Source organism: Podarcis raffonei, chromosome 12 (genome assembly GCF_027172205.1).
Source record: "Podarcis raffonei isolate rPodRaf1 chromosome 12, rPodRaf1.pri, whole genome shotgun sequence".
In the NCBI taxonomy this organism is placed as follows: domain Eukaryota; kingdom Metazoa; phylum Chordata; class Lepidosauria; order Squamata; family Lacertidae; genus Podarcis; species Podarcis raffonei.
The window spans coordinates 21,193,623-21,219,817 of NC_070613.1; the positions used below are offsets into that span (position 1 = coordinate 21,193,623).

The 26,195-nt window shown below is 47.5% G+C and overlaps 1 protein-coding gene across 1 annotated transcript in view; it reads right to left on the bottom strand.

Moving 5' to 3' along the window:
* The window catches only part of GAD2 (glutamate decarboxylase 2), a 37,228-nt gene extending 11,431 nt beyond the window's left edge, over positions 1-25,797 (bottom strand). The window contains exons 1-9 of the mRNA XM_053410122.1: positions 24,598-25,797; positions 23,617-23,676; positions 23,169-23,321; positions 21,728-21,961; positions 6,646-6,736; positions 5,495-5,607; positions 3,517-3,632; positions 2,721-2,800; positions 1,938-1,992 (exon numbers count right to left, since the gene is read on the bottom strand). Coding sequence (XP_053266097.1) covers positions 1,938-1,992; positions 2,721-2,800; positions 3,517-3,632; positions 5,495-5,607; positions 6,646-6,736; positions 21,728-21,961; positions 23,169-23,321; positions 23,617-23,676; positions 24,598-24,673 — 978 coding nt within the window. The 5' untranslated portion in view covers positions 24,674-25,797. The remainder of the gene's footprint in view (positions 1-1,937; positions 1,993-2,720; positions 2,801-3,516; positions 3,633-5,494; positions 5,608-6,645; positions 6,737-21,727; positions 21,962-23,168; positions 23,322-23,616; positions 23,677-24,597) is intronic.
* Positions 25,798-26,195: the final 398 nt, after the last annotated feature.

Consider the following 26,195-nt stretch of genomic DNA (forward strand, 5'->3'; position numbering starts at 1 on the left):
AATCCTCCTTGTTTTTCCTAGATTTAGTGAAAGTTAGAATTAATCAAGGTTTGATTAAACTGTGCCATACCCTGCTGGATGCATTGAATGCTAACAAGCCAAGCCAGCCTGAGAGTGTGGGTCAGTGGAGGAACAAAGCTGAGAATGGCCGAGTCATTAACTCACCAGGAAAGCCTTCAAGAGGGGGAAATCTATGCCAGACCAGGAGGGGTAGGGGCTCTCCTTCAGTGTCTGTTAGAGGACATAGACCAAAGGGGATTAAAGGGTGTAGGGTTTTGGGTTGGAGGGGATAAGCCAGGGAAATTGTTTGAGTCTGTTAGCTGTGAGAAGGAAGAAGGCGGGGGGCGGGGACATCATATTGGCTGGCTGTGATAGGCTGTAACAAAGAGACAGAGAGCATGACTGATTTTCTGTCTTTGAGACCCAAGACTGCTGCACCTATGGGAGAAGCAAGAGACCCCCTTGGGGTGTAATGCTATCCACACCTCCATCATAGGCTCAGGTGGTATATATGTGTGTAAATAAACCATATATCCTAAAGACACCACAGTCTCCGCTGTGCCTCATTCCCAAAAGGAAACACGAACCCTAGATAAGCACCCGAGATCTTTGGAATCACATGCACTGCTCAGCAGAGATTGGGGCGGCGTGAAACAATATCATTAGGGCAAGGCATACCAGTAATCACAGACTCAACATCTAAGAAACATGCCTGATTTATGCTGCCAAGCAAAGCTTAGATGTTATAAGAGACTGCCACTTGCACATCTTGGCTTCCTCTTCCTACACGGACTGGCAATAGCTCTCTAGAATTTCAGGCAGGGCTATTTACTATCTATTTACTATCCTATCTAGAGATGCTGGAAGGGACTGAAACTGACACCTTTTATTTATTTTATTTTATTTGCACACTGTCCTATAATACCCTTAGCAAATGGGCTTCTCCACACTGACCTTTCCTCCGCTCTTTCAAGGAACCGTCCGAGCTTTAAAGCTATGTGTTTGAGTGCACATTCTTCTTCTTCTTCTTTTGCTCCAGAGCGTTCCCTGTGAAAACTTGCTCTTTAAATCTCAATCAGTGCAAAGGGCAATCTGCTTAAAACTCAATTGAGCACTAAAGAGCGGGTTTTTGTAGGGAAAACTCTGGGACAAAAAGCTCTACCAAAAAAACCCCCAAAACGCTAAAACATGCAGTTTTAAGCCCAGACCTATGCCTGGCAAAAGTGGGGCAAAAGTTAAGTGTGGATAAGCCCAATGTTGCGACCCATCGACATCCTTTTACTGTAATTTGCTTATGTCATTGATGCTTCTGCCTGCAGGTGGCAGCAAACTGCTAAGGTGACAAAATGTGTCCAGATGTTTGGCTTCTGCATAAGGCTTTTCCTGGCAGGGAGTAAAAATGAGCATCTGGAAAGGCTAGGTTTACTTTGCAATTCTGAACTCTGTTGAACGAGTGACTTACACTCTTCTGGCCTCAGCTGGGTGGTGTAAGAAACAGTTTGTTGAAAACCAGACAGTTCAAATTTTTTAAAATCGTTGAGAATGAATGTGGGACTTTCTACATGCAAAAATGGATGCTCTCTGACAATGAGCCTGCACCTCCTACAGTCACAGGGTCTAGAGCATGGAGAGACCTCAAAAGAGTTGGGGTGACCCAACATTCTTGCACATGCACACTCAGTGAATCACTTTGTGATGCCTACATTATTTCGGAATAGTCTGTTTTTTGGACAGGTTTCTTTCAGTGCATTGGTCCAACTCATCATTAACTCGCATTTCAAGGGGGGGGGGGAATCTTTGTGTGCAGATTTATAAGGCAACTCAACTTTTAAAACAATGATTGAAATTCCATAGGCAATTCCCTTGCCTCACTCCCCAAAACGGCATGCTTTCCTATACACCTACAGATTACTGACTGTAGGTGGAAATCTACTTGCCTTTTGCTTTGCCTCAACAATTCTCCTTTCAAGATCAGATGGGATCATTTTGCCTCTGCAATAGAAAAGGGGGAAAAATAATCAAAATACCATGGCTTTGCTGTTAGCTCTTTCTGTCCGCTACTCAGGTTAGTTAATTTAGATAAGATAGTGATTTATGAAAAGTTCTACGCAACATTTATAAACCTAACTAGCCACTTGGAAAGCGATTCATTCCACTCTCCATCACCTGCCTCCCTTAACTAAATTTGAGTCAGTTGAAGAGGTTTGCAAACAGGTACTGTTTCTTAGTACAGTACTATTAATAATAATGTATACTTTTGTTTTGTTTTTTTGCAAATCTGAATGTTTATGTGAATCTCAACTTATCCATAGTGAAGTGGGTGGAAAACACCAAAAGACTGAATGCAGAGTTATGGTTTTTTAGTACATTTGATGTACTCAAGGGCCCTTGCTCCTGAACTCACAGTTCACTAACTAATGTCCACATGGTGCTTGACAGACCTTCTGCAATCCAAAAATGTATTGTGCAGGTCACAACATATATAACTCTGCTGGTACAGCCCTGGGGCCATGAGCTTGGCTCAACAAACCTGCTATAAACCACTTTTTGAACTCTCCTAAAAATGCCCAGCATGTATGTGGCAGAGCTTCCTTAGCCCAACACAGGGCAAGGCTATATTATATGAACAGGCCATTTGATTTTTTTTAAAAAAAATATCATTCTTTCTGCTGCTTTCAAAGAATGGCTATTCCTGCTGTCATTCATAAGGCTGTGCTTACCTGTCATCACACCTGATCAAAATCACACTGTCAGTACCAATTCCTAAGGCTGCTGCTCCTTTCTTCACAGAAAAATGACTCTGAAAAAGCACATGGGTTATTTTTGCAATGTTTACAGCAGCTTCGCTTCTTCAGCTGTAAAAGAATCATGAAGCAGCACCTAGGGGAACAATCCAGCAAGCCCTTATTCCTGTGCAAATGAGGCTCTGTTTGCAAGCCCTGGTGAAATGAATGGGAAGTTCTGCGTGGAGACCTTAAACATCTATAGCTTGACTGTTCGGTGATTAGGTGTTTAGTCAGCCACCGAATGCAATTTAATAAGGGCTGACAGAACGTATGTGGAAGAGCTTTGAACTCTGAAGTGCTGATGTTGCTAAATGTTCTCAGATGGCTGTCCTTTTCTTGGACACCACAGGAGTTACATTAGTCTACTCTTCCCCAACTTGGTGTCTTTCAGATGTTTGGGACTACAGCAACAGTCCCAGCCAGTGTGGTCAGCATGGATAGCGCCATGTTGGGGGAGGCTGGATGAGATGGACATAAATGGAAGCTACAAGAGGTCACCACGAGATCCGACAGCTTCATAAAAACACACCTTCCCAGCATAACCGACACAGCACATTTCAGAAGGAGGGGAGTCATAGCTCATAACTCATTTGTATGCAAAAAATAAACAGAGGACTCTCATGTTACAGTAGGAAAGTGACTATGTCTTTCCCCAAAGGGTGTTTGAAGGAGTCTGGTTTAATCAGCAAAGAAGTGAGGCTAGCAAAAGGTTGAAAGAGAAAACACCTACATGCTCTGATGTGAAGGCAACCAGTCTTGGAATAGCTGCCATTCCTTTCTCTTTAACTTCCGGGAACATCTTGAAACGTGCAATCAACATAGCATACATGTTAGATATGGCACCACCTGGAGTCCACAGTAATACATCGTTACTTCCTCTATTCATAACGGGACAAAAGCTTTAAGCACAAACTATACTGGTCATGCAACTTTTTCAAAACAAGAGACATTTCTCATACAGAGGGCCTGGCTTGATCTTAGGTAAGGGAACCCGTTGCTCCATTTCCCACCCACCACGGAGAAAACCCACTGAGCATGTCCTTGAGTCCTCCTACAGTAGATTGGACCTTCGTCTGTACTATAGAACAGGGCTGGGGAACCTCAGGCCCAGGAGTGAAAAGTAGCCCTCCAGACCACTCTGTCTGGCCCTTGGGACTCTCCCCAGGCTATGTGTTCCTGAACTGAGATTATAGATAAAAAGGTAAAGGTAAAGGACCCCTGGACGGTTAAGTCTTTCAAAGGCAACTATGGGGTGCGATGCTCATCTCACTTTCAGGCCAAGGGAGCTGGCGTTTGTCCACAGACAGCTTTCTGGGTCATGTGGCCAGCATGACTAAACCACTTCTGGTGCAATGGAACACCATGACGGAAACCAGAGTGCATGGAAATGCCATTTACCTTCCAGCTGCAGCGGTACCTATTTATCTACTTGCACTGGCATGCTTTTGAACTGCTAGGTTGGCAGGAGCTGGGACAGAGCAATGGGAGCTCACTCTGTCGTGGGGATTCGAACCGCCGACCTTCTGACTGGAAAGCCCAAGAGGCTCAGTGGTTTAGACCACAGCGCCACCCACGTTTATTATGCCTATTGCTTCCCTAGACAGAGAATGGAGAGATGTGGTGTGTGCATGGAAACCTTTCATTATTGCATGGCTGGAATGTAGCCTACCATACTAAGGTAAGAGTTGCATCTGTGGCTTCTTTTCCTTGCCCAGCACTGCCATGCAACCCTCAGAAGGTTGCCCATAAGGAAACATGGCCCTTGGACTTAGAAAGATTCCCCACCCTTGTTTTAGATACTTTCAAGTGCCTGTGGCTGCATATTTATTTTGGAAATATCCTGCTTGCCCAATGGCTCTACATACACTGGGTTTGATTCTAGCCTAGTTAGCTGTACTTCTCCCATTGGAATGAATGGGGGGAAACTGTCCCATTGGGAAACTGACTTTCTCTGGTGAGGGACCAGGTGTCTGGACACCTCTTTCTTCTGGTCAAATGTCAAGTCCTGTATGGCAGATAACCAACATGATTCCTTTGAGATGTTGTTGGAGTACAAGTCCCATCATCCTTGACCATCAGCCTCGCTGGTTGGCGCTTATGGGAGTTGGAGTCCAACAATATCTATATGCACACTGGCTGTCCCAACCTGCAGGGTTCACATAGTGTAGGATTCCCCCCAGCAGACTAGTTGGAGAAGGCTGCCCCAAACTATTTTGAGAGGCTGCTTTTGCCTGAGAAGCAAAATAACCAAACACAAATTTACAGGGCAACTTGGATTTAAGGACAGGAGAGAGAGTACATATTCCTTGTTATTTGTGTTTCTATTCCTATTTACTAAAGGGCTCAAGAGAGCACCACTACCTCATTAGTAAATATTAAATAAAATAGCTGTAATTCCTTTCTTTCATTTCAGAACACTTCAAAAATATTTAATGTAACAGAAGAACCGGGCAAATGTCTCTTCTGATTAATTTCCCCACTTTGGCTGTTTACAAAGCAGAAGGAAGTATTCAGCAGGGACAGATATTAATGTCTTTAATAATCATGTCTCTGGACTGCCATAAATATGCATTTTTTATGTACCCAGGAAAGGATACTCAGGATTATGAGTGAACGAGCGCCCTTCTGAATCTTGCAGACTGCAAAGTACATCATACATTTCAGACATAAATAGGTTTTTTAAAATAGATTTAAAAAAGATCACTCACCAGGTGAAAATATCCCATCACCAGCACCTCCTGGCCAACCAATGATTTCTCTCATTTTCCTTAAGGTGACATATTCCAAAAGTACAAACACTGGAGCAATTTCATAGGTGAACCTGAAACACAGCAATGCCCATATTTTATTGACCTGGTTAAGATATAAACAGAATGCCCTCCCCCCACATGATTTAACTACAGTCGTACCTCAGCCTAAGAACAATCCTGTTAACAAACAATTCGAGCAATGCACTCTGCAAAACCGGAAGTAGGTGTTCCGGCTAGCGAACTTTGCCCTGGAAGACGAATGGAAGCCGACTGGTGGATGGGCACCAGCTGCAGGAAGCCTCATTGGGGAAAGCGCGCCTCGGTTTAAGAATGTTTTTGGTGTAAGAATGGACTTCTGGAATGAATTAAGTTCGTAAACCGAGGTACCACTGTATAACATATCCTCCTTTAGTGGAATGGGATGTTTTAGTCCTGCCTTTTAAAAACATGAATGTGTTTTAGATTTTTCTCTGCTTTGCTTTGTGCTGGTTTTTAATGCATGTGCTATTTATGTATTTGTTGCAAGTCGCTTAGAAAGAAGTGATGAATAAGTTTAATTAACAACAACAGGCATTACAAGACTGATACAAGTGTGAGATGTAAATAGAGGGCAGATTAAGGAACTGAAACCTACAAGTTACCAGTTCACACAATCCCAGAGGAAATACTGTAAAAAGATTTACCTCTATCTAGTGAGGCTTAGTGATGTAGGAAATAAAGGTTTTGACTTGGCCCAGGGAAAACCATGTTCTAATCCTCACTCAGCAATGAAGCTCATGCAGCAACCTTGAGACAGACACTATCTCTTAGTCTAACCTACCTTACAAGGATGTTGTAAGGTTTAAAGGGGCAGGGAAGAGAAACAGGCTGTATGCTCATTGGCGGAGAAGCAGAATAATAATACATTTATTCACGTAAAACACAAAATAATTCTCTGTTGCATTTCTTGAAAGTTGCTAAGTTTTGAAACTGTATTTTTTTTCCAATGGGAAACAACATGATTGCAGTGATTGTAATGGCCAGACTAATTTTTTCAAAAGATATCTGGACTCAATACTAAGCTTAGACAGACCCCATAATTAAAAGCACCAGCAAATTCACATACTTACATATTAGTGTTGGCCGTAGAAGTTAGCCAGTCTGCAGCCAATCCGACCATATCCAGTCCAGTTGAAAGCTGATTGAAATATCTGGGATGTCCTGCATAGCATTGAAAAAGTGGATGGAATTTTTTGTTTCCAGTGAATCGTGTTTTCTTAATCACTTTATTGAAACGTTAACTGTATATTTCACTGCACTGGAAAAGCGATCAAAGCATGAGACACGAATGCCACATTGCTGAACTTCTTGTCTACCTACATTTGCACCATATACCTGCCAGCTCATTGACCCATGTAATCCATCCAGCCTTCAATGTGCCACAAGCAGAAAGGAGACGTTTAAAGGGCAAACGGCCAGAGAGAACTGACTGGTTTTGCCTGATGTCAAATTCTTAGACTTAAGCAGTGAGGGGTTTATGCTGCCAAAGCTAGCAGAGATAACGTTCCTGGCACACAGCCATTTCGGTCTTGAAAATTTATTGCCAAAAGTTCAAAGAAGTTACAAGAGTTCAAAAAACACGTCCATGCCTAGCTTAATCAGATGTCTCGACTGCCGATCTTTTACTCCTCCTCACCCAGCAGGCCCATCGCCGCAGAGCCCGCCTCCTACTTCCTCTGATCTGGGAGAAGCTAGTTCCGGGCACCGGCTCCCCCCTCCCTATTTCCTCCTCTGAGTCGGATGAGAGACTGCTGATGAGCTCTTTAGGCTCTCTGTACAGTGGTGCCTCGCAAGACGAAATTAATTCGTTCCGCAAGTTTTTTCTTCTTGCGAGTTTTTCGTCTTGCGAAGCATGGTTTCCCATAGGAATGCATTGAAAATCAATCAATGCGTTCCTATGGAAACCGCCTTCAGACCAGGTCCGGGGACAGTCTGTCCCCCGACCTCTTCTGAAGGCTGGGGGGGGGGGGACAAGGGCTTTTCTTCCCACCGCCAGCCTTCAGAAGGCTGTTCTGAAGGCTGGCGGTGGGAAGAAAAGCCCTTCTCCCCACCTCCCACCCCGCAAGCTCCGGGGACAGGAGGGCTTTCCTCCTGACTGCCAGCATTTTAAAAGCCCCCAGGACAGCGGAGACTTCTCCGCTGTCCCGGGAAGATTTTAAAATGCTGGCGGGCGGCAGCGAAGCCTTCGCTGCTGCCCGCCAGCATTTTCAGATCGCCCCGGGACAGCGGAGAAATCTCCGCTGTCCCGGGAAGGCAGGCGGGGGGAGCAAAGACTTTTGCCCCCCGCCGGCCTTCAGAAGAGGTCCAGGACCTCTTCTGAAGGCCAGCGGAGATTTCCCTATGGGCTTTCTTCTTGCGAAGCAAGCCCATAGGGAAATTCGTCTTGCGGAACGACTCAAAAACGGAAAACTCTTTCGTCTCGCGAGTTTTTCGTTTTGCGAGGCACCACTGTATTTGCCTCTCTCCCCTCTCGGCTTTTCAGCCGTTCCCACTTCCCTGACATAAGCAGTGACTCAACCCCTGTAGTCATATAACTCTATCCAAAGAAAACCTGAGTACCAGACCTGATGTGAAGAAACCCTAACTGTTCCTGGACCAGGACCAAGCAGATGAGACTCCTGTTGGCTGTAAGCAACCCTGCAGGCCTCCAGCCAGCAGAGGGCAGGGTTGAGACTAACAGATAGGGGAAAACACACTTTGTGGCTTCCTCTCAATCTCCCAAGCTCCACCCCTTCCTGTTCCTTGTGCTCTCTCTCTCTTTCTCTCTCTCTCTCTCTCTATCTGCTGTAGAATGCAGCCCTGAGAAACTCAAGTCTGCCACGTAGGCTTAGGATCTGTAGACATCTTTGTAATAATAAAAAAATGTTTGCCAATAAGACCTCTTTGTGTTTTATTTACTCTTTTAAGCAATGCTAGTTTGTGTGAATGAGACAGAATGGGTGGTGGTGGGACTGAACAGCTCCAGCTTCCAAGCTTTTAAAATCAGCTATATATGAACCATTAAAAAAACCCCCAACCCCCCAAGAACTCAGTGACATGCTGATCGTCTAAACTGCCAAGCACAAATCCTCTGAGAAGTGCCACACCATCTGTCCCAAGTCTTCACCTCCCATCCCCAGCAACCCTTACTGAAGACACACCTAAGGAACCATCAGCATGACCTGTCTTACTCAATGTGGCATATCCCAGTCAGGATGCTTCCTGCCCTTTAAAATTCACAGTCCTTGGAGAGGAGGCAGAACTTGACACAAACAGCAAGCAGGACACAGGGCGCTTCCAGACAACCTGTTCATTGAGTATTCCACTGGATTTGTTTTTAGGGAGATTAGATGATGTTGGCTACAGTGGTACCTTGGCTTGCATACGTCTTGGTTTGCATACGCTTTGGATTACAAACATGTCAAACCCAGAAGTGCGTGTCTCGGTTTGCAACCTTTTTTTTGGATTACAACCCTTTTTTTTTTTTGGATTACGAACAAATTTTTTTGGGAGGCCCCATTGGCGAAAGCGGACCTCAGGAACGGATTATGGTTGTAAACCAAGGTACCACTATACTTAATGAGCATTAATTCTGATTTTTTTGCAGGGAAGTTAAACAACATTATATCAAGACAAGTGGTATCCCACACTTTCCAGGGGACCTGTTGTGCAAGACCTACCAACTATAACTGTGTGACCTGAATTTGTTGATATGTGATTGCCTATAGCCTGTGATTGCCTATTGCCAGGGCAACTTGACTGCTACCTGGGAGCTGTCCTTTGTACCTGTATTGCCTCCTTGCTTGCCAGCACGTGGAAGAACAAGCTCCATCGACCGTGACCCTGTGAGGCGTCGTGGCCAAGGGAGCTTGTTTCTGGGCTGGTGGGTTCCTTCACCCTCCGTGCCCCCCCAGTGTGCCCCCAGCACTCGCACATGCCCACCCCGGGCACTATGAGCTCATGTGACGCCCCTGGGGGCCCCTCCTCTCCCTTCTGGTAAAAGATGCCTTCAAACAGAGGACTGCCCTCTGTAAAACAGGATATGTGGTCAGCCTACTTTCCTTGTATTTCCCAGCATGCAAGTGTTCCTCCCAAAATGCAAGGGGTATGTTCATGCATGTGCAGGCGTGCATACACACACAGCATTGGAAGGCCCTGCTCCATCCTACTTCCCTGTCACTATTTGAAAAATCATATGTAAGGAGGCAGCCAGAAAATGGCTGACCAGGTAGTGTTGGAAGAATGATATGCTAGTACAGAACTTGTGCTTGACAAATATCCCCTGACCTTCTGTGGAGTACAACTGTATTATTTCCCGACCATGCTGTTCTGTTGCACAAAGTGGGTCTCCCTTGAGCCTCAACATTAATGGGGAACATTAATTGGCCAATTAGGCTGGTCTTTTGTCAAAGTCACCTTGGAATGTTCTTTAACACACATGCAAACACAGGAGGCTAAAACTGGTTTGCTCAGGCGCAGAGAGAGAGTGTGAAAAGAGAACTGAAAATGAGCAATCCAGGTCTTGGTAGGTAAGTTGGCAGGGGGGGGGGAGAAGTAAACAGGCTGTGATGGCCTGGGATTCGGACTCAGATGCTGAACCTGAGGAATCCCAGCCTGCACAGGATTCCCCACCTCCAGAACCAGCTGAGCCGGAGCTGGGGCATGAGCCTGAAGGGTCCTCACCTGTGCTGGATCCTCAGGTGCAGGCACCAGCTGAGTCTGCTCTGGCCCCTGAAGTGATGGAGGACCCATTGCCTGCAGGTGCTCCACTCTCAGCCCTGTCAGGGGAAGCTGAGGTTGCCTCTGGGTCCAGTAACCCTCCAGCCTCTCCTGAGCTGCAGAGGCTCAGGGCAGAGAGGTGGAGGGAACTAAGTTCCTGCAGGAGGAGTGCTCGCTTCCAGGCTAGGAGAGGCGAGTCACCTGTGGACCGGGGCCGCCCTATGTCTCAGGGCAGATAAAAACCAGCCAGCCCCAGTCCCAAGTTGCCGGAGCAACATTGTTGGTAGCCAGTTCCTGCCTGAAACCTGTCCTGTTTCCCTGCCGGAGCTCCTGACCTCACCCAATTCCCTGCCCTGCACCCAGCTTCAGCTTTGACAGGCTGCCTCCATACTGCACCTTCAACCTCGGACTGGACTCGGACCTTGCCTCATGGTTAACCCTCAGGACCAGCACACAGACATTACAATGAAACTGTAATGCCTGTGCTGTTATGAATAGGCAGGTTGCCACAAAGACCTTATGCCCTGATCCAGAGGAAGCTAGTGACCTAGTGGCAACCCCATGCATACCTACTGTATAGCTAATGACATCCAGTTAATATCTATGAGACTTCAGCTAGACTAATCTTCTCTGCCTACGAGAAGAAACGCCATGGTGCATCTGCAGCAGCACAACTGGACGCCTTCATCTGCCCCAGCTGCAACAAAACTTGTCTCTCCCATATCAGTCTCTACAGCCACAGCAAGTGCTGCCTGCAACCTTCCAACAGCTTGACCTCACCCACAAAGGCGCACTCCTCCATTGTCTCCCAAGACAGACAGATGCCAACCAAGTCTGTAGTGCTTTCTCTTCCACTACAAAGTGCCCCTTTCAAGGCTGACCTTCATGTCCTGTTGCTCAGGAAAGGGTGCAGATTTGCAAAGCTATTCTCAGGGGTGGTGATCCTTGGGACTGGTAGGAAGGGAACCCGCATGGTAGGTGGAGCCAGAGCCAGAGATGGGTGGAGTCAACTCTTTCCAGTTTTGTCCCCATCCACTTCTCTGCTAAGTTCTTCAAGGGGAAACACTGAGATGGAGGAGCAGGAAGTTGACAGGCAGGGCCAGCCTCTGGACTGCATGTAAGCAGGACGATGGGCAGGTGGGAGGTGTCTCTAGATACTCTTGGCACACAGTGTAAAAAAATGTGCACACTGCCAGGAGCAAACCAGGGAGCGCAACTGGGCTATGATCCTGCTCTACAAAATACTTATCCTGCTCTACGAAATACTTATCAAAATGTTTAATCTGGACCTGAGCAGAAAAATGGATTTCTGGAAGCAGTTTTCTATCTAACCACAGCTCAAGAAAAGCTTGAAATGATAAACCGAGGTTTGCATTTCCTTCTCCTCTTTAAAGTCATCTTCACGGTGCCTTGTAGCAACAGCCCTTTGGAAGACCTTTGCTCACATGCCACATGTTGTCAATGAACGCTATATTTCAGAGGCGGAAGCAGGCCTATGAGCTGAGGAGCTTGCTGTGGCTTGTAATAACCTCTAATGATTACAAGAGACAGGGCAAAATGAGCAAATGGAACTCTCTGCCGACTGCTTTGCGCCGTGAGTGAAGGGGCTGAGGATGGCACGCAGATTGCCCAGACACCAGAAAATACAGATCATTTCTCCCTTGTCAGAACACACAGTTATGAAGCCCTGAATCTCCTGGTAATTGTGATTTTAAAAACAAAAACAAACAACAACAACAAATAAATGCAATTCAAGTCAACATCTTTGCTGTGTCAGAGTGATGCATGAGAAAATAGTCAGTGGCCTGATAAGTCCATTTACAGGGCTTCTCGTTGTTTTGATTTGCAGATCTTTCGCAGCCGTTTCAGAGAGGTTTTGAAACATAAAAGAAATGTTCCCAAAGCACAGTAGGGCCATGGAACACCCTTGCCTGGCTACATCCGAAATAAAGCCCTATCTAGGTTTCGATACCAGCAAAGAGAGAGAAAGATTAAGAGGCGCTTCAATAGCATTTGATGATTACGAAAGCAGGCCAGGAACACCTGTTCCAACCCAGGCAAAAAGAACATCGCTGCCTCGCTGCCTGCCTGCCTGCCTGCCTGCCTGCCTGCCTGTGAGGTGGGAGATACAGTGGAGCTATTAAGGAAAGGCATACAAAAACCTAAGAGGGAAATTATCAGTCTCCAGCAGTCTTGTATCAGTCAGGCACACACTCCACACAAAGAATTCAGCCCTGTCCGTCATTCATGGTACGGGCACACAAAGGCTCAGAAATCAGGTTGTGTGGGTGAAGCAAAAGGAGGGAAATTAGGGGTGGGGGGAGCAGCAGCAAAACTCATTATTCTCTTATAAATGGAGTCTCTGCCTCACCCTTCTGAGGCAGCTACTTTCGCTTAAATGATGTTGACTGGATAGAAGTGCCTAGCAGCTGCAGAAGAGCACTGGTTCTGCTACTTGGCCTTTTTCTTTGTTGTGTTTTTTAAAATATAATACGAGCAATATGTCTCCTTCCACCAGGCAGGGGTAGGCAATGTGAAACCCTCCCATCCTCCCTAGCCCTTGGCCATGCTATGCCAGGCGGAAGGCACGTGTCAGCTACCAAGGAATTTTGCTTTATATTATTACAGTTATGTCCCACCTCTTCTCCAAAGAGCTTGAGGTGATGTGTTTATCCTTGTAGCAGCCCCGTGAGGCAGGTTAGGCTGAGAGGCAGTGACTGGCTCAAGGTCACCTGTGAGCATCATGATCGAGAGAGAGATTTGGACTCTCGTCTTCCAGGTCCTATTTGACACACTAACCACTACACCGTACTGGCCCTTAAGTTCAAGGTGGCCTAGATGGTTTGGCAACCACCCAATGACCCTGTGAGGAAGATTAGAGTGAGAGAGACCCTGTGGGTCCCCCTGGTCCCAGTCCGACAAGGTGTGCTCCTACATGACATGGAACCCAGGCCAGCTAGACATTTGCTTGATATGCAGCCTACACATTTTCCCTTCATTAATAACTGTGCACAGGGAAGGTTGCACACACAGGAAGGTCAGGCTGACTTCTTCCCTTCCCAGCACGATCAAAGCCAAAATCCACTGTATCTGAATATCAGTTGTTGGGAATCAAAGGTAGCTAGAGAGCTGTTGCGTTCATGCCCTGATGGAGGGCTTCCCCCAGGATTCTGGTTGTCCACTGTGAGAACAGGATGCCAGGCTAGATGAGTCACTGGCCTGGTCCCCCTGCAGATCCACCTGTGGAGAGCCAGTGTGGTGTAGTGGCTAAGAGCGGTAGACTCATAATCTGGTGAACTGGGTTCGCGTCTCCGCTCCTCCACATGCAGCTGCTGGGTGACCTTGGGCCAGTCACACTTCTTTGAAGTCTCTCAGCCTCACTAACCTCACAGAGTGTTTGTTGTGGGGGAGAAAGGAGAATGTTAGCTGCTTTGAGACTCCTTTGGGTAGTGATAAAGCGGGATATCAAATCCAAACTCTTCTTCTTCTGTCAGTGAGAACAGCACGCAGCCGTTTAACAGAAGACCACAATAGAAACCATCAGCGTAAAAATGGATAGAAATGTGCTGCAAGTGTATTTTCCAGTATAATCTATTTCAGAGGCAGTAAGGAGGGGGTGAGGAACATGTCATCTTCCAGATGCTGGACTACAGCTTCCATGATCTCTGAACATGCTGGGAGCTGGGTCCAACAATATCTGGAGGGCCACAGTTTCCCCACCCCTTCTATGGGCCCTCACTTGCCCTTACTTCACCTAGCCAACAATGACCCTGCAACAACACTGGAACAGCAGGAGATGGGAAATTCGTATCACTTTCACATGCATTCTTTTTAGATTCCAGGTTAAAATCCAGTACCAAGTTTGAGGACCATTACCTATATCTATCTATCTATCTATCTATCTATCTATCTATCTATCATCTAGGGACGCGGGTGGTGCTGTGGGTTAAAACACAGACCCTAGGACTTGCTGATCAGTAGGTTGGCGGTTCGAATCCCCGCAACAGGGTGAGCTCCTGTTGTTCGGTCCCAGCTCCTGCCAACCTAGCAGTTCGAAAGCACATCAAAGTGCAAGTAGATAAATAGGAACCGCTCCGGCGGGAAGGTAAACGGCATTTCCATGTGCTGCTCTGGTTTGCCAGAAGTGGCTTAGTCATGCTGGCCACATGACCCAGAAGCTGTATGCCGGCTCCCTTGGCCAGTAAAGCGAGATGAGCGCTGCAACACCAGAGTCGGCCACAACTGGACCTAATGCTCAGGGGTCCCTTTACCTTTATCTATCTATCTATCTATCTATCATCTATCTATCTATCTATTTGTTGATTTTCATAGATGGGAAAAGTTCAAACATACAGGAAGAAGAAGAAGAAGAAGAAGAAGAAGACAACAACAGAAAGGCAAAATGTGGAAGTACTGCAACACAAGCCATAAAGCAGGAGAAAGAAAAAATAGGATTATATGGGAGCAGCTCCGCAGTTTCCAATTCAAATGAACTCCAGAAGGGGCTGTGATCTTACCATGGCTGAGAACCAGTGGTCCTCCATATGCTATTGGGACTCCAACTCCCATCAACCCCAGTCAGCATGGCCAATGGCCAGTGGTCATGGGAGCTGCAGTCCAGCATTGTCTGGAAGACCACAAGTTCCCCATCCTTGATGTAGGGTGGGGGTGGGGGGATAAAATTCACCAGAACTGGCTATTCCTCATCCACTAAAACTGCCTTCCTGGAACAGGCCAAAGGACAACATAGTTCAGCCAACGTGCTCTGCAGAACCAGAAGCAAGACACCTTCATGTGTAGTAGGGCTATCATTACTGGCTATTACTTTTCAACATCAAACGCAGCCACCATCCTCACAGCTTTGGATGGGAATTTCATTGCTTGGAAAGCGGGAACCAGGCAAACTGACAACGCCAAGCCTTCTCGAGAGGAATGTTTGGTTTGGAATTTGCAGCACGAAAGAACGATTTCAGAAAGCCAAGCTCACAGCAGCGCCCCCTGGCGGCCTGATGTTTATCTCCTGCTTTTGACATACACCGATTCCACGGAGCAATTCTACGCGTGCTTTACTCCGAAGCGAGTCCAATTTGCCAAGGACGTGCAGCGGGCCTGTTCACACACTGTGCTAGGCCTTGTTCTGGTTCTTGCTCGTCCCCCACTGCATCTGCCGCTTATGTTGCCGCTTTTCTCCCTCACCCTCCTTCCCTTTACAGCAAAAGCCCGCAATACATGGTTTAAATCGGATTGATTGCTCTTTAGAATGCATTTAGTACGAACTCTGCTCACAGCCGTCCCCCGCCAAACCAGAGACAGACCCGGATGAAGAAACCACTCTGCTTCACGCAACCACTCAGGGCTTTTATAAATCGGGAGTAGCTGAATTTCCATGAACTACACTTTCCGTCCTCCCTGCCTATTGGTGACGCTGGCTAGGGCTGATGGGAGTTGGAGTCCAGCCGCGCAAACACTGCTCTAAAGTTCATCTGGTGAAGGGGACGCAAACCCGGTTTTGTCCCATAGGGAAACTGAAATAACAGTCCACGTGATTTCACTGGCCAATTACAGCCAAGCAGCCAATTCCTTTCCTAATCCAGTCTAGCATTTTGATTGGCATAATTTACCCCAAATGGCAGACGATTTTTAAAAGAATATAAAAAAAGGGATGGGGCGATTTACAATCGCTTCCTACACAATTGAGTCCTGTTGTCGCTTTTGTATTTCCTTCCCAAGTTTCGAATTCAGGGTTGCAAAGAAAGCGCAATACAAAACTGGAATCCCTTACCAGGGAGAAAACCCCATCGAACTCAGCTCACCTGACTTCCCATTAAACAAAGAAGAGCGCAACCGATGGGCAAGGAGTAGGTTGAGTTTATGGGGCTTGTGGGACAACAACGTAAATCTCTGAAATACATCTTGATCGATTTAAATCCAGTTGAGACCAGCGGTGGGACGAGACCTATTGAAAACTCAGAGGGCCTTACTCCGGAGTAACTGAGCTGCCACGAGCCTGATTGCTGGAAAACCAATCCCTCTGAAATTGAATTTTCAGGCTCTTCATGCATCTGATGGAGCGGACTGGAGCGCTTGGCAATGTAATCCTGCGCATAAAATCTCATTGAATTCTATGGAGTTTCCTCCTAAGCCTTTAGGCGCCAGGCAAAAACTTTCCTCTCATAACCAGGCTTTTGGTCTTTAGTGATCCTTCCAGAAGCGGGTGGAGTCGAATCATAGATTAAGAGTCTCCCGCGCTACCGACTGAACCATGTTAGTATCGCAGGGGATCATATTTTCGAGTGTTTCTCTCGTTCTCTGCTACAGAATCGAACAAACCTTCTACGTGGCACATCGGAGAGATAGACTTGGTGCAATCCCCTCCCTGCTGCGCTCATTTAGGGGTCTTTTCGCTCTCTCTGAGCCAGCCACATCGGTGCATCCCGTTGTGTGTGTTGTTGTTTAGTCGTGTCCGACTCTTCCTGACCCCATGGACCAGAGCACGCCAGGCACTCCTGTCTTCCACTGCCTCCCGCAGTTGGGTCAAACTCATACTGGTAGCTTCGAGAACACTGTCCAGCCATCTCGTCCTCTGTCGTCCCCTTCTCCTTGTGTCCTCAATCTTTCCCAGCATCAGGGTCTTTTCCAGGGAGTCTTCTCTTCTCATGAGGCGGCCAAAGTATTGGAGCCTCAGCTTCAGGATCTGTTCTTCCAGTGAGCACTCAGGGCTGATTTCCTTCAGAATGGAGAAGTTTGATCTTCTTGCGGTCCATGGGACTCTCAAGAGTCTCCTCCAGCACCATAATTCAAAAGCATCAATTCTTCAGCGATTAGCCTTCTTTATGGTCCAGCTCTCACTTCCATACATCAGTACTGGGAAAACCATAGCTTTAACTATACGGACCTTTGTTGGCAAGGTGATGTCTCTGCTTTTTAAGATGTTGTGTGTACACTTACACATATGATCACAGTCCTTCCTCGGTATAACCGACTCCTTGTACCTCTGCTAACGCACCTGCCCATCCTCCTCCTAGGATGGAATGCTCGGCTCCTCCATTCCCACGTGCAGTGTCGCTCTGTGACTCACCACAAGCTGCTTGGCTCGCAGTAAGAAATGCGAAGAGTCCTGCAAGAAAGTGTCTCTCTGCCTTTCCCACCCCTGGTTGCGCGCGTCCTACTTGGCTCGTTTCTCTTCCTCGCCATCTCCCTCCTCCCCCAAAACACGCACGGGCGGGCCCGCCTGCCATATCCGCGCACCGCGATCCTCACTATAACAGGTTCCTTCTGAAAAGGCTCCCTGGAGGCGCAAGCAGGCAGGTAGTGGCTGCCCGACCGCTCCATCTTGCTCCAGGCGCTCTAATGAATAAGATCCCCTCTGGGACAGGCGATCGTTAGGAAACGCGCTGAGGAAAGGAAACGCGCAAATGGGATGTGACGATCGCCGCTCGGGTAACTGCTCTCATTTCGGAGCGTTGGAGAGGCGCCAATCGCGGATCGCGACCCTTCAGAACCGACTCGCTTTATAACGCAGCCTTAAAGTACAGGAGACATCCGACAGATCCATCTGTGTGCATCAGATTCAATACCCAGTGGCAAAAGTCGTCCCCCCCCCACAGCCACTCCTAATTAATACATCTTTCTTTAGGCACGGATGTTAATACGCGCAACCGTGATTGCGATCCACAAAACGCTTAAACCGGAGTAGCCAGGTTGGCAGCCGTGGGATTAGAGAGACCCAGATGGGAAGAGAACAAAAGACCACCAACCCCAGCCCCACCCTCTCAATCGACGCAATCCTCAATCGCCCGTACGATCCCAGAGCGACTGACTACAAATGAGAGCTGCGCTTTCGTAGACACACTTGACCTCTCCCTGCTTGCGCAAAACACAGAATATTTCGGAGCCACTGGGAAGACATTCAAACTGATTTCAACCGCGCTTCCTTCCAAGAAACTCGGCTCTATAGCCTTACAGCCGTCGGATCCTTTACTTATTCCGAAGTGACTCTCCTTTCTTTCAAAGAAAAGGTTTACCAAAGAACATTCAGGGTTTACTGGTGGTTTGGCCGATTTGTGGACAGAAATGTCATACGCAAAATAGCATTTGCTATTTGATTGTCGCAAATCTTGGGTCTGTTAATCTTGTATTTTTAATAGCTGGATCTTATCCATGTTTACGCAGAACTAAGTGTTCCTGAGTTCAATGGAAAGGACTCCTTAGGGACCGTGTTTAGGATTTCAGCCGAAGTTAATAAACGAATCGGGTCGAAACAAACATGGCTCAGCCTCAGGGCCGTAAAGTTGAGGGCTTTGGGCACTGAATGAACCGAAAGATGGTTCCTTCCTAATAAACGCAAACTCACAGGTGCACTTTCTTTTCAACAAAATAATTAGGAAGGGGACACCAATTTTACAAGAAGGACTACTAAAATCAAATTTAAAATATTTAAATCATTTTTTCCCAAAACTGCTCCTAAGGAAAATCATCTATATCTATATCTATATCTATATCTATATCTATATCTATATATCTATATCTATATCTATATATCTATGAGAGGGAGATGGAATAGACACTGTTTTAAAATGATTAAATTGGAGTCAGGTAATAATACCTATATATGTAGTGTGCGCGTCATACATTTAATTTATACGCGGCTCGGTTTTCCGGTCACTTGACAACATTACACTCCTAATTGCTGGTTTTTAATCGGCCACGCTTCTCTCTAGGTATCCCGGGAAAGGGCGGACGCTGTGGTAGGAACCTCATTTGGAAGAATTTACACCCGTTGAAGGAATCGAAATAATATACTAAGGAGCGCGCGATGGAAATGATCGATAATGGCTAACAAATCATTTCGATTGGGAGGTTGTCATCCCCAAGACGTTGTGAAGCGCTTCTCCCGTTACATCCTCCACACCCGGCGGGCGGGGGGAGAGCTCAGCTCCCGGTACATCCCCCTGGCAGTTAAATGATGTTCTGGACGTGCTCCGATTATCTGCTCGCGTTTCTTTGGGAACATTGGTCAGAATGGGCAAACGAGACTCTGCCGGCTTCGCTGCTTTCAATGATTTCGCCAACGTCCCATCGCCTTTAATGTCACTTTCCTTTGGGGGGGGGGGGTCGCGAGAGCCCGACTCCGTAAAAGCCGCGCCTTGTCGCATCCTGCCTCTTGGATTGCGCGGCGTTTTGACTACACGCGCGCAATGTTTACGCTTTCTCCCTCTCTATACCCAAGACTTATACGTAAATGTGTGTATGTGTGCACGTGTGTGTCCGACACTAGAACCCCCCCCACGTCTGTATCGCCTAACCCATTAATTTCCAATGTGTTTACAGCGATGCCTATAAATACACACATGCAGACATAAGGCTCAACGCGTGTCTTCTCAGAAATAAGCTCCACTGGTTTCAAAGAGGCTTACCCCCCAAGGATCTAGATATGTCTATTCGGAAGCAAGCATTGAGTTCAGTAGGGTTTATTCCCGGGTATAAGATTGCTGTCTTAGCCGTCCCTTTCTCCGTCACGTTTCTGGATTTGTTATTAAGTTAAGGCTCCGGTCAGATACACGCTTGAGGATGAATCCCACTGAAAAAAAACGGGCCTTACTTCCAAGAGACTATGTTTGGGATCCGACTGCCAAAGGCCAACCCACACCACCCTGAAACCAATGGCACGTTTTAAGGCGCCGCCTTTAACTGGTGTTATGGATTGCATCCAAAACGAGGCACTTTAAGGCATGAAATAATCTCATCTCCGCTGATAGATGGCAAGGTCGTAAATCAGCACGTCAAACGCTAACGCAACCAATCGTGACGTCTGGCTCTGAGTTTTCTTGACAGGAAGTATTATTATTATTATTATTATTATTATTATTATTATTATTAAAAAACACGATCAAGCCCTAAAAGGTACAGGGAGGGAGGGAGGGAGGGAAAGAATCGAAGGCAAAAACCATCACTCACAATGAAAATCACACATGAAACCAGCCCATCAGAAATATGCCATAATAGAAAAGAAAAGAAGCTCGAAGCAAAATCAATACAAACCTCACACTCCGTGTTTGTTGATTCTGTAGGGTAGTCAAAGGCTGCAACCCTATGGACACTTACTTGGAAGTAAGGCCCGTTGAATACCATAGGATTTACTTCTGAGTATATATATATATATAGGCGGAGGGTGGGGTGGGGATATCAACGGCGAGAGAATCATTTGGGTCCTATTTATTCAGAAATGTCCTACTAGGTTCCAAGGTGGGTTTAGCCCCAGCCAGGTAAGCGTGGGTAGAATTGCAGCCCAAAGCTTGTATCTTCATGGCTGTCCACCCTCTTACGTGTGTGTATGTGTGCGTGAGAGAGAGAAGGGCGGGGGAGAGAGAAATCTCTTCGACACACAATGGATTATTAGCTCATGTTTCCAGCAATCAGGTTCCAACCTCTTTTTGAACCGGGCGACAAAGTGGAGCTGAAAAGGCCATTTGGCATTTAATTCACCTTGTTTATTGGGCCGCCGTCCATTTAGGAGAACGAATCAGTTCAGTGCCGCTCAGGATGCCCAGACTTGCCATCAGGGGTCAGGACTTTGCTCCAGGCGCCAGAGCTCAATTTACCCGCTGCTTCTTGCCCTGTTGGTTCTGCCCAAACAGCCCAGATTGCTCCCCATGCCCATCTGGGTGTATTCCTTTCTTCACGAAGACTGACTGACCCACCTGCTGCAACCCTTCCTTTAGAGGAGCTCCTTCCGTTAAGTGGCATAACACCGCAACCCTATCCATGTCTACTCAGAAGTAAGCCTCTCTGTTTTCAATGTAGCTTACTCCAACGTAAGCAAGTAGGGCCGTAGTAGAGTAAATCCGGTTTGCCTCCAGATTTGCGCTCTGGAAGTCCCTGCTAGGATTTTAAACGTGAAAGAAAGAAGGATCGGGACCTCATTTATGGACCTGGGTATGTTTAGTGATGGTATAATAATAAAAGAAGAAGAAACTATTTTTCACTTGCTGGCTCAATTTCCATTAAAATAAAAAAAATGGACGAGGACGTCTAAAAGAAGCGACTGTACAATTCTGAGACGGCTTTTACTCTCAGTCATAAGGAAATCTGTAATTTACACTACGCCAAAAATGTGTGTCTTTAATTCAAGAACCTGTTGTCACCACCACAAGCCATCGCTACATGATCTCATAAAACAAAACCAGCTAGTAGTATCTTTTCAGCCAAGAAGCTATGAGTGATCTGCACCGAATAGACAGAGCTCCCCTCTCTACCTCTTTCAGCGCAGGAATTACTGCTTGTTTGTTCCAAACGTCAGACATTGCTCCTCAGCGCAAGACAATAAATACTGAAAACCAACCAGGTTTCTCTCCCGATTCCAAAAGCACAAAGAGTCGGAGGGTGGGGGTGGGGGGCGCCTGTGACTTTAATCTAGAATCATTTTACATTATAACACCCGAAGGTAGCTGTTACCTGTTTTAATGGCATATTTTAGCGCGATCCTGCAGTTCGACAGAATTTCTTCCAAAGTCTGGGGTTGATCTGCCAAATCCCAATTATATTCCTGAAGTAGCTCGTTTGGGTAATGGAAATCAATAACTTTGGTTGATCTGTCGAAATTTGTCACCAGGTACTGGAGCAAAATGTCCATAACATCTTGTAGGAAAGACAAAGTAGCTAATTCTCCGTCCGAGGCTGGCAGAAGATCTGAAAGGATGGAAAGCGGTGAAATACGACATTGATTTCATAGTTAGGTTTGGGACACTTTTTCTACTTACGGTGGACCATCGAAATTGGTCTCTTTTATTTTAAATATTATTCAGAGGTACAGACGACTACAAAAGCCAATGAAGCTTTATTTTACAAATGTTCATTTCCTGGTAATATAAATACTGTACTTTTATGTCTCTGTTAGTAAACAAAACCCCGTACTTAGAAGTTGATTTATTACTTGAAAATGGGTCCGTTAAAGATCTCATTGCTCCTACTCATGTTTCTAATTGTACTGGATATTTGAGCTTTTTTAAAAAACAAAAATAAAAATAAGAGTCATCTACCAAAAAGCAGATTAAATGAAAAAGAAAAATTTAGAAATCAAGGTGCAATTGCCTCGCTTTCAAAATAGTAAACATCTTTGTACTTCGTGCATGCCATGTCTTGTAATGAGTTCCCACCACTAATTTCTCCTTAATTCTGACATTTATGTCGTCAATTACCAATATGCCTCTCCCCGCAGTTAAGGCTTAAATTGTTCTTAGTCGCTGTCCCTCCAAGTGGTGCTGAAACCACCATAAGGTAGTTAGGAAAAGAATCTACGTTATCAGTCTCCAATATTTCCAGGCGCTGACTAATTGAGAATGTCGAACCAGCGCCTGTGATTCCGAGGAAGGCCATTTATCGGTTTAATACATTGCCACTCGGCGTAGAAGGTTTCGGAGGGATTTGATGAAGCAGAAAGATTCATATCCTGTCAATAAGCTTTTTGGCAAGAGTTTCCAGAATTAACAACCTGATTCCAACTGCTGGATTTCCCTCTCGCCGCACACCCATTCACACATCACCACCGAACACACGCTTTAAAGTGGGATAACGACATTTATTGCCTTTAGAACCTAGAATGCTAAGGACAATCAATTGTGTCCTGGTATACACACACACACGTATTTATGCATTGCTCAGCCTCTGCCTAATCGAAATCCTCTTGGCAAGGGGAAGCCAGGGTGGTCGCACAGAGATGTTTACCAAGCCTCTGTCAATGGCAAAGTTCCCATTGGATTTAATGAACCAGGATTATTATGCTTTCCACCAAAAGGCTTCCTCCTTTGGAACATATACCAGCTGATGAGTGGCTTCCGAAGCCTTCAGTCCGGCTGACCCCATTCTGACACCCCCACCCCAGTTAGGATATGGTTACCTGATGCGTGTAAAAACGCATAATTGACATCCTCTTTCTGGCAACCGCAGGGCTTTTTATTGCAGGTGCAAGGGGCCTTCCTAGCGGCCGAGCTCGGGTCCTCCTTCGCAGCCCCCGTTTCCATGGGCTTCTCCCCATCTCCGTACAGCAAAGCTAACAAAGACACAAAGGGCGAAGCCTAAGTGGCACAGAGGAGACTCAAAAGCACGGAGTGGGGGACCCAGTACAGTTCGTTCAAGGCGGCTCCATAGACCCATCAGCGAGTCTTCAACTTACTCTGGGAAGTCCTCCTCGGATCCTTTGGAAAAGGGAGGGTGCGCGCGCGGGGGGGGTGGGGTGGGAGAGGGAATGTATTTTTTGTTTTGTTTTGTTTTGTTTCCTCCCCCGCCCTATTTTATTAAAGCGTCTTCCTGCGATTTGGTTCCCCCATTTCCTTCTCATCGCTTACCACAGAGTTTGGTTGAAATGCCTCCTGTAAACTTCTGGGCAGCTTGACACCAAGCTTTTGCTGAGGGGGGAGAAACAAGAATATAGGATCAGACGGGTCGTTTCGTGTGGATTCGATGAGGAAGATGGCCCCCCACGCAAGCACACATAACAGGGTCACTGCAGACCAGACATGATGCTTCCCCCTCGCCGGGAGCTTGCTTAGGATGGCGCATGGTATATGGGTTATGTTATGGGTAATGTAAGGGCTGCAATCCTGCGCATACTTAGACAGCAGAAAGCCCCAATGAAATCAGAGGGTCCTTACTTCTGAGTAAGAAGATGCTTAGGATTGAGCTGCGCACGTATTGCTAGCTGCCCCCAAGCCCTCCGTATGGGAAGAGGCGCATTAGAATGAAGCAAGCGGACAAATGCGCGCAAGCAGTCTTGGCGATGCAAGCATATGGATCCTTCAGCAATCCAGGACACTTTCTAAGCGAAAAGCGCTCCCGTCCCCTCTCAGCGACGCAACCTGTGTCCACCCTTCTGCCCACCCCGCTCCTTCCCTTTATTTAGGGCCAGTTGTGTTTGGGTGAGTCCCAGCCGGGTAGCAGCATCCTGAGAGATATTCCACTGAGCTGCTTTTCTCCGAGCCGGCCAGGGGCGCTCCGGGTCCCTCGCTGCGCGCAGGTGAGGCGGCCCGCTGCGTCTTCTTTAGGTCCTGGTATTTTGGCCCCTCCAAATGAATCCCTTCTTAGAGGGGCGCCTTCTCCAGGCAGGCACGGGAGGCCCCCTCGATCTTCTCAAGGCGGCCAAAGGCACGAACGATTATAAAACCAGACGACGGTGGCAGCGGTGGGGGATGGAAAAAAAAGTCAGGTCAGGGTCAAGCCAGCCCTTCCAGGATCTGGGCTGGCAACTTTGCACAGGAGGCAGGCGCTGAAAGATGCGTCGTGGTCTTTCTGGGGGGTGACTGTGTGAGTGAGTGAGTGGGGGCTCCTACCTGGACCGGGGTTCTCAGGGTCTCCGGATCCATCTTCAGACCCGAAGGACCAAAAACCCGCGCCGGGAGTTGCCATCTGCGGTGCTTGCGAGGAGCCGGTGAAGTGCAGCGAGCGCGCCGGGGCTGTGTGTGCGAAAGACAGAGAGACGCGGGGAGGGCGGGGGAGGGAGGGAGCGCGCGCGCGTGTGTGTGTGAATGAGCGTGTGGCGGGGTTGTGGCTGGGCGAGAGGGCCGGGCAAGGCGGGTGGCGATGGCGGCGACGACGGCGCCGGGAGAAGCAGCTGAGCGTGGCGCTCTGGCTGTGCGCTCCAGACAGACACCGGCGCTGGCTGGCTGGCTGGGTGGGCGGGAGACGAGCGAGCGGCTGCGCTAGGCGCTCTCCATGGTGCTGATCCGCTCGCCCTTCGCTTTCACAGCCAAGCGGACAGAGGAGGCGGGCAGGCGGCGGGGTGCATTTATTTGCGCTCCGCCAGATGATCGCCTCTTTAGCCCCGGGACTTGTGGCGCGGATGGCGAAGGGACGCGCTGCCTGTGCGTCTGATCACGACTCCCTTCCAGGCGGCGGAAAGGGCAGCGCTGGCCGACTCGGGCTCTGGCGACAAACGCGCTGACCCCTCGCGGGAAGAACTGCCTCGCAGGGACAGCGCAGAGGTATAGGAGACGTGGTGGCTGAGGACTCCGGCTCGTGCGCTCAGACGGGGAATTCAGACATTCGGAAGGGAAGACATTCGAGATCGGTGCTGGGATGCTGCTTCAGGATCAGCATGGAAAAGTGAGAGGGATCCTCTGATCGCGTTCGGATTTCAGGCGGCTCTGTCTGGAAGTGACCTTGCCTATTGGGGAAAACACATTGGATTCCACCCTGCCTACCGCAGCAGTGTAGATGCCACAACGGACTAGCATCTGATGAAGTGGGCTTGAGTCGCAAAAGCTGATGCCGTAATGGATTTGTCAGTCTTTAAGGTGTGCACAAGACTCTGTTGTTTTTGCTGCAACCTGCTGCTCCTCTGGAAATGGATTCTTCAAGTCTTCTGCGTCATCGTGAAGGGGATGGAGACTGTGGCAGAGCCGTCTCCCAACAAAAGGAGGTGCCAGGAAACAAACTCACTCACACATCACATATGCCCCAGTTATTAAAGATTCCGTGGTGAATCATAACCTTCAGAGTGTCACCAGTAGTCTCTGCCTGCAAATAGCAACCCACCAGAACAATCCATAAAGCAGGGACAGCTAGGAAGAAGCTAGGGGAGGTGTAAGTAGCAGTCATATTTGAGCAGCCTTTGGGCTGTGACTCTCCTACCACAGACCTTTGGGGACAATGAATAAAGCAACTCTCTGAACATTTCTGGTTCCTGAAATGTTCAACACCATCCCACCACAGCCGTGCCCAGCTAGAGAGAAACTGAGAAGAGTACAAAGTCAGCTTGCAGTGAGAGCAAAAAGTTGGATGGTTCAAGCCCGGCTGGAACACATCCTTGATCTGTGATAATGCCTGGGTGTGCATCAACCTCTGACTTTTGCATGGCTGGAATGCAGCCTACTGTACAGATATGAGAGTCGCATCTTTTATGTCCTCCACTTCTGCCTCTAGCCCCTGC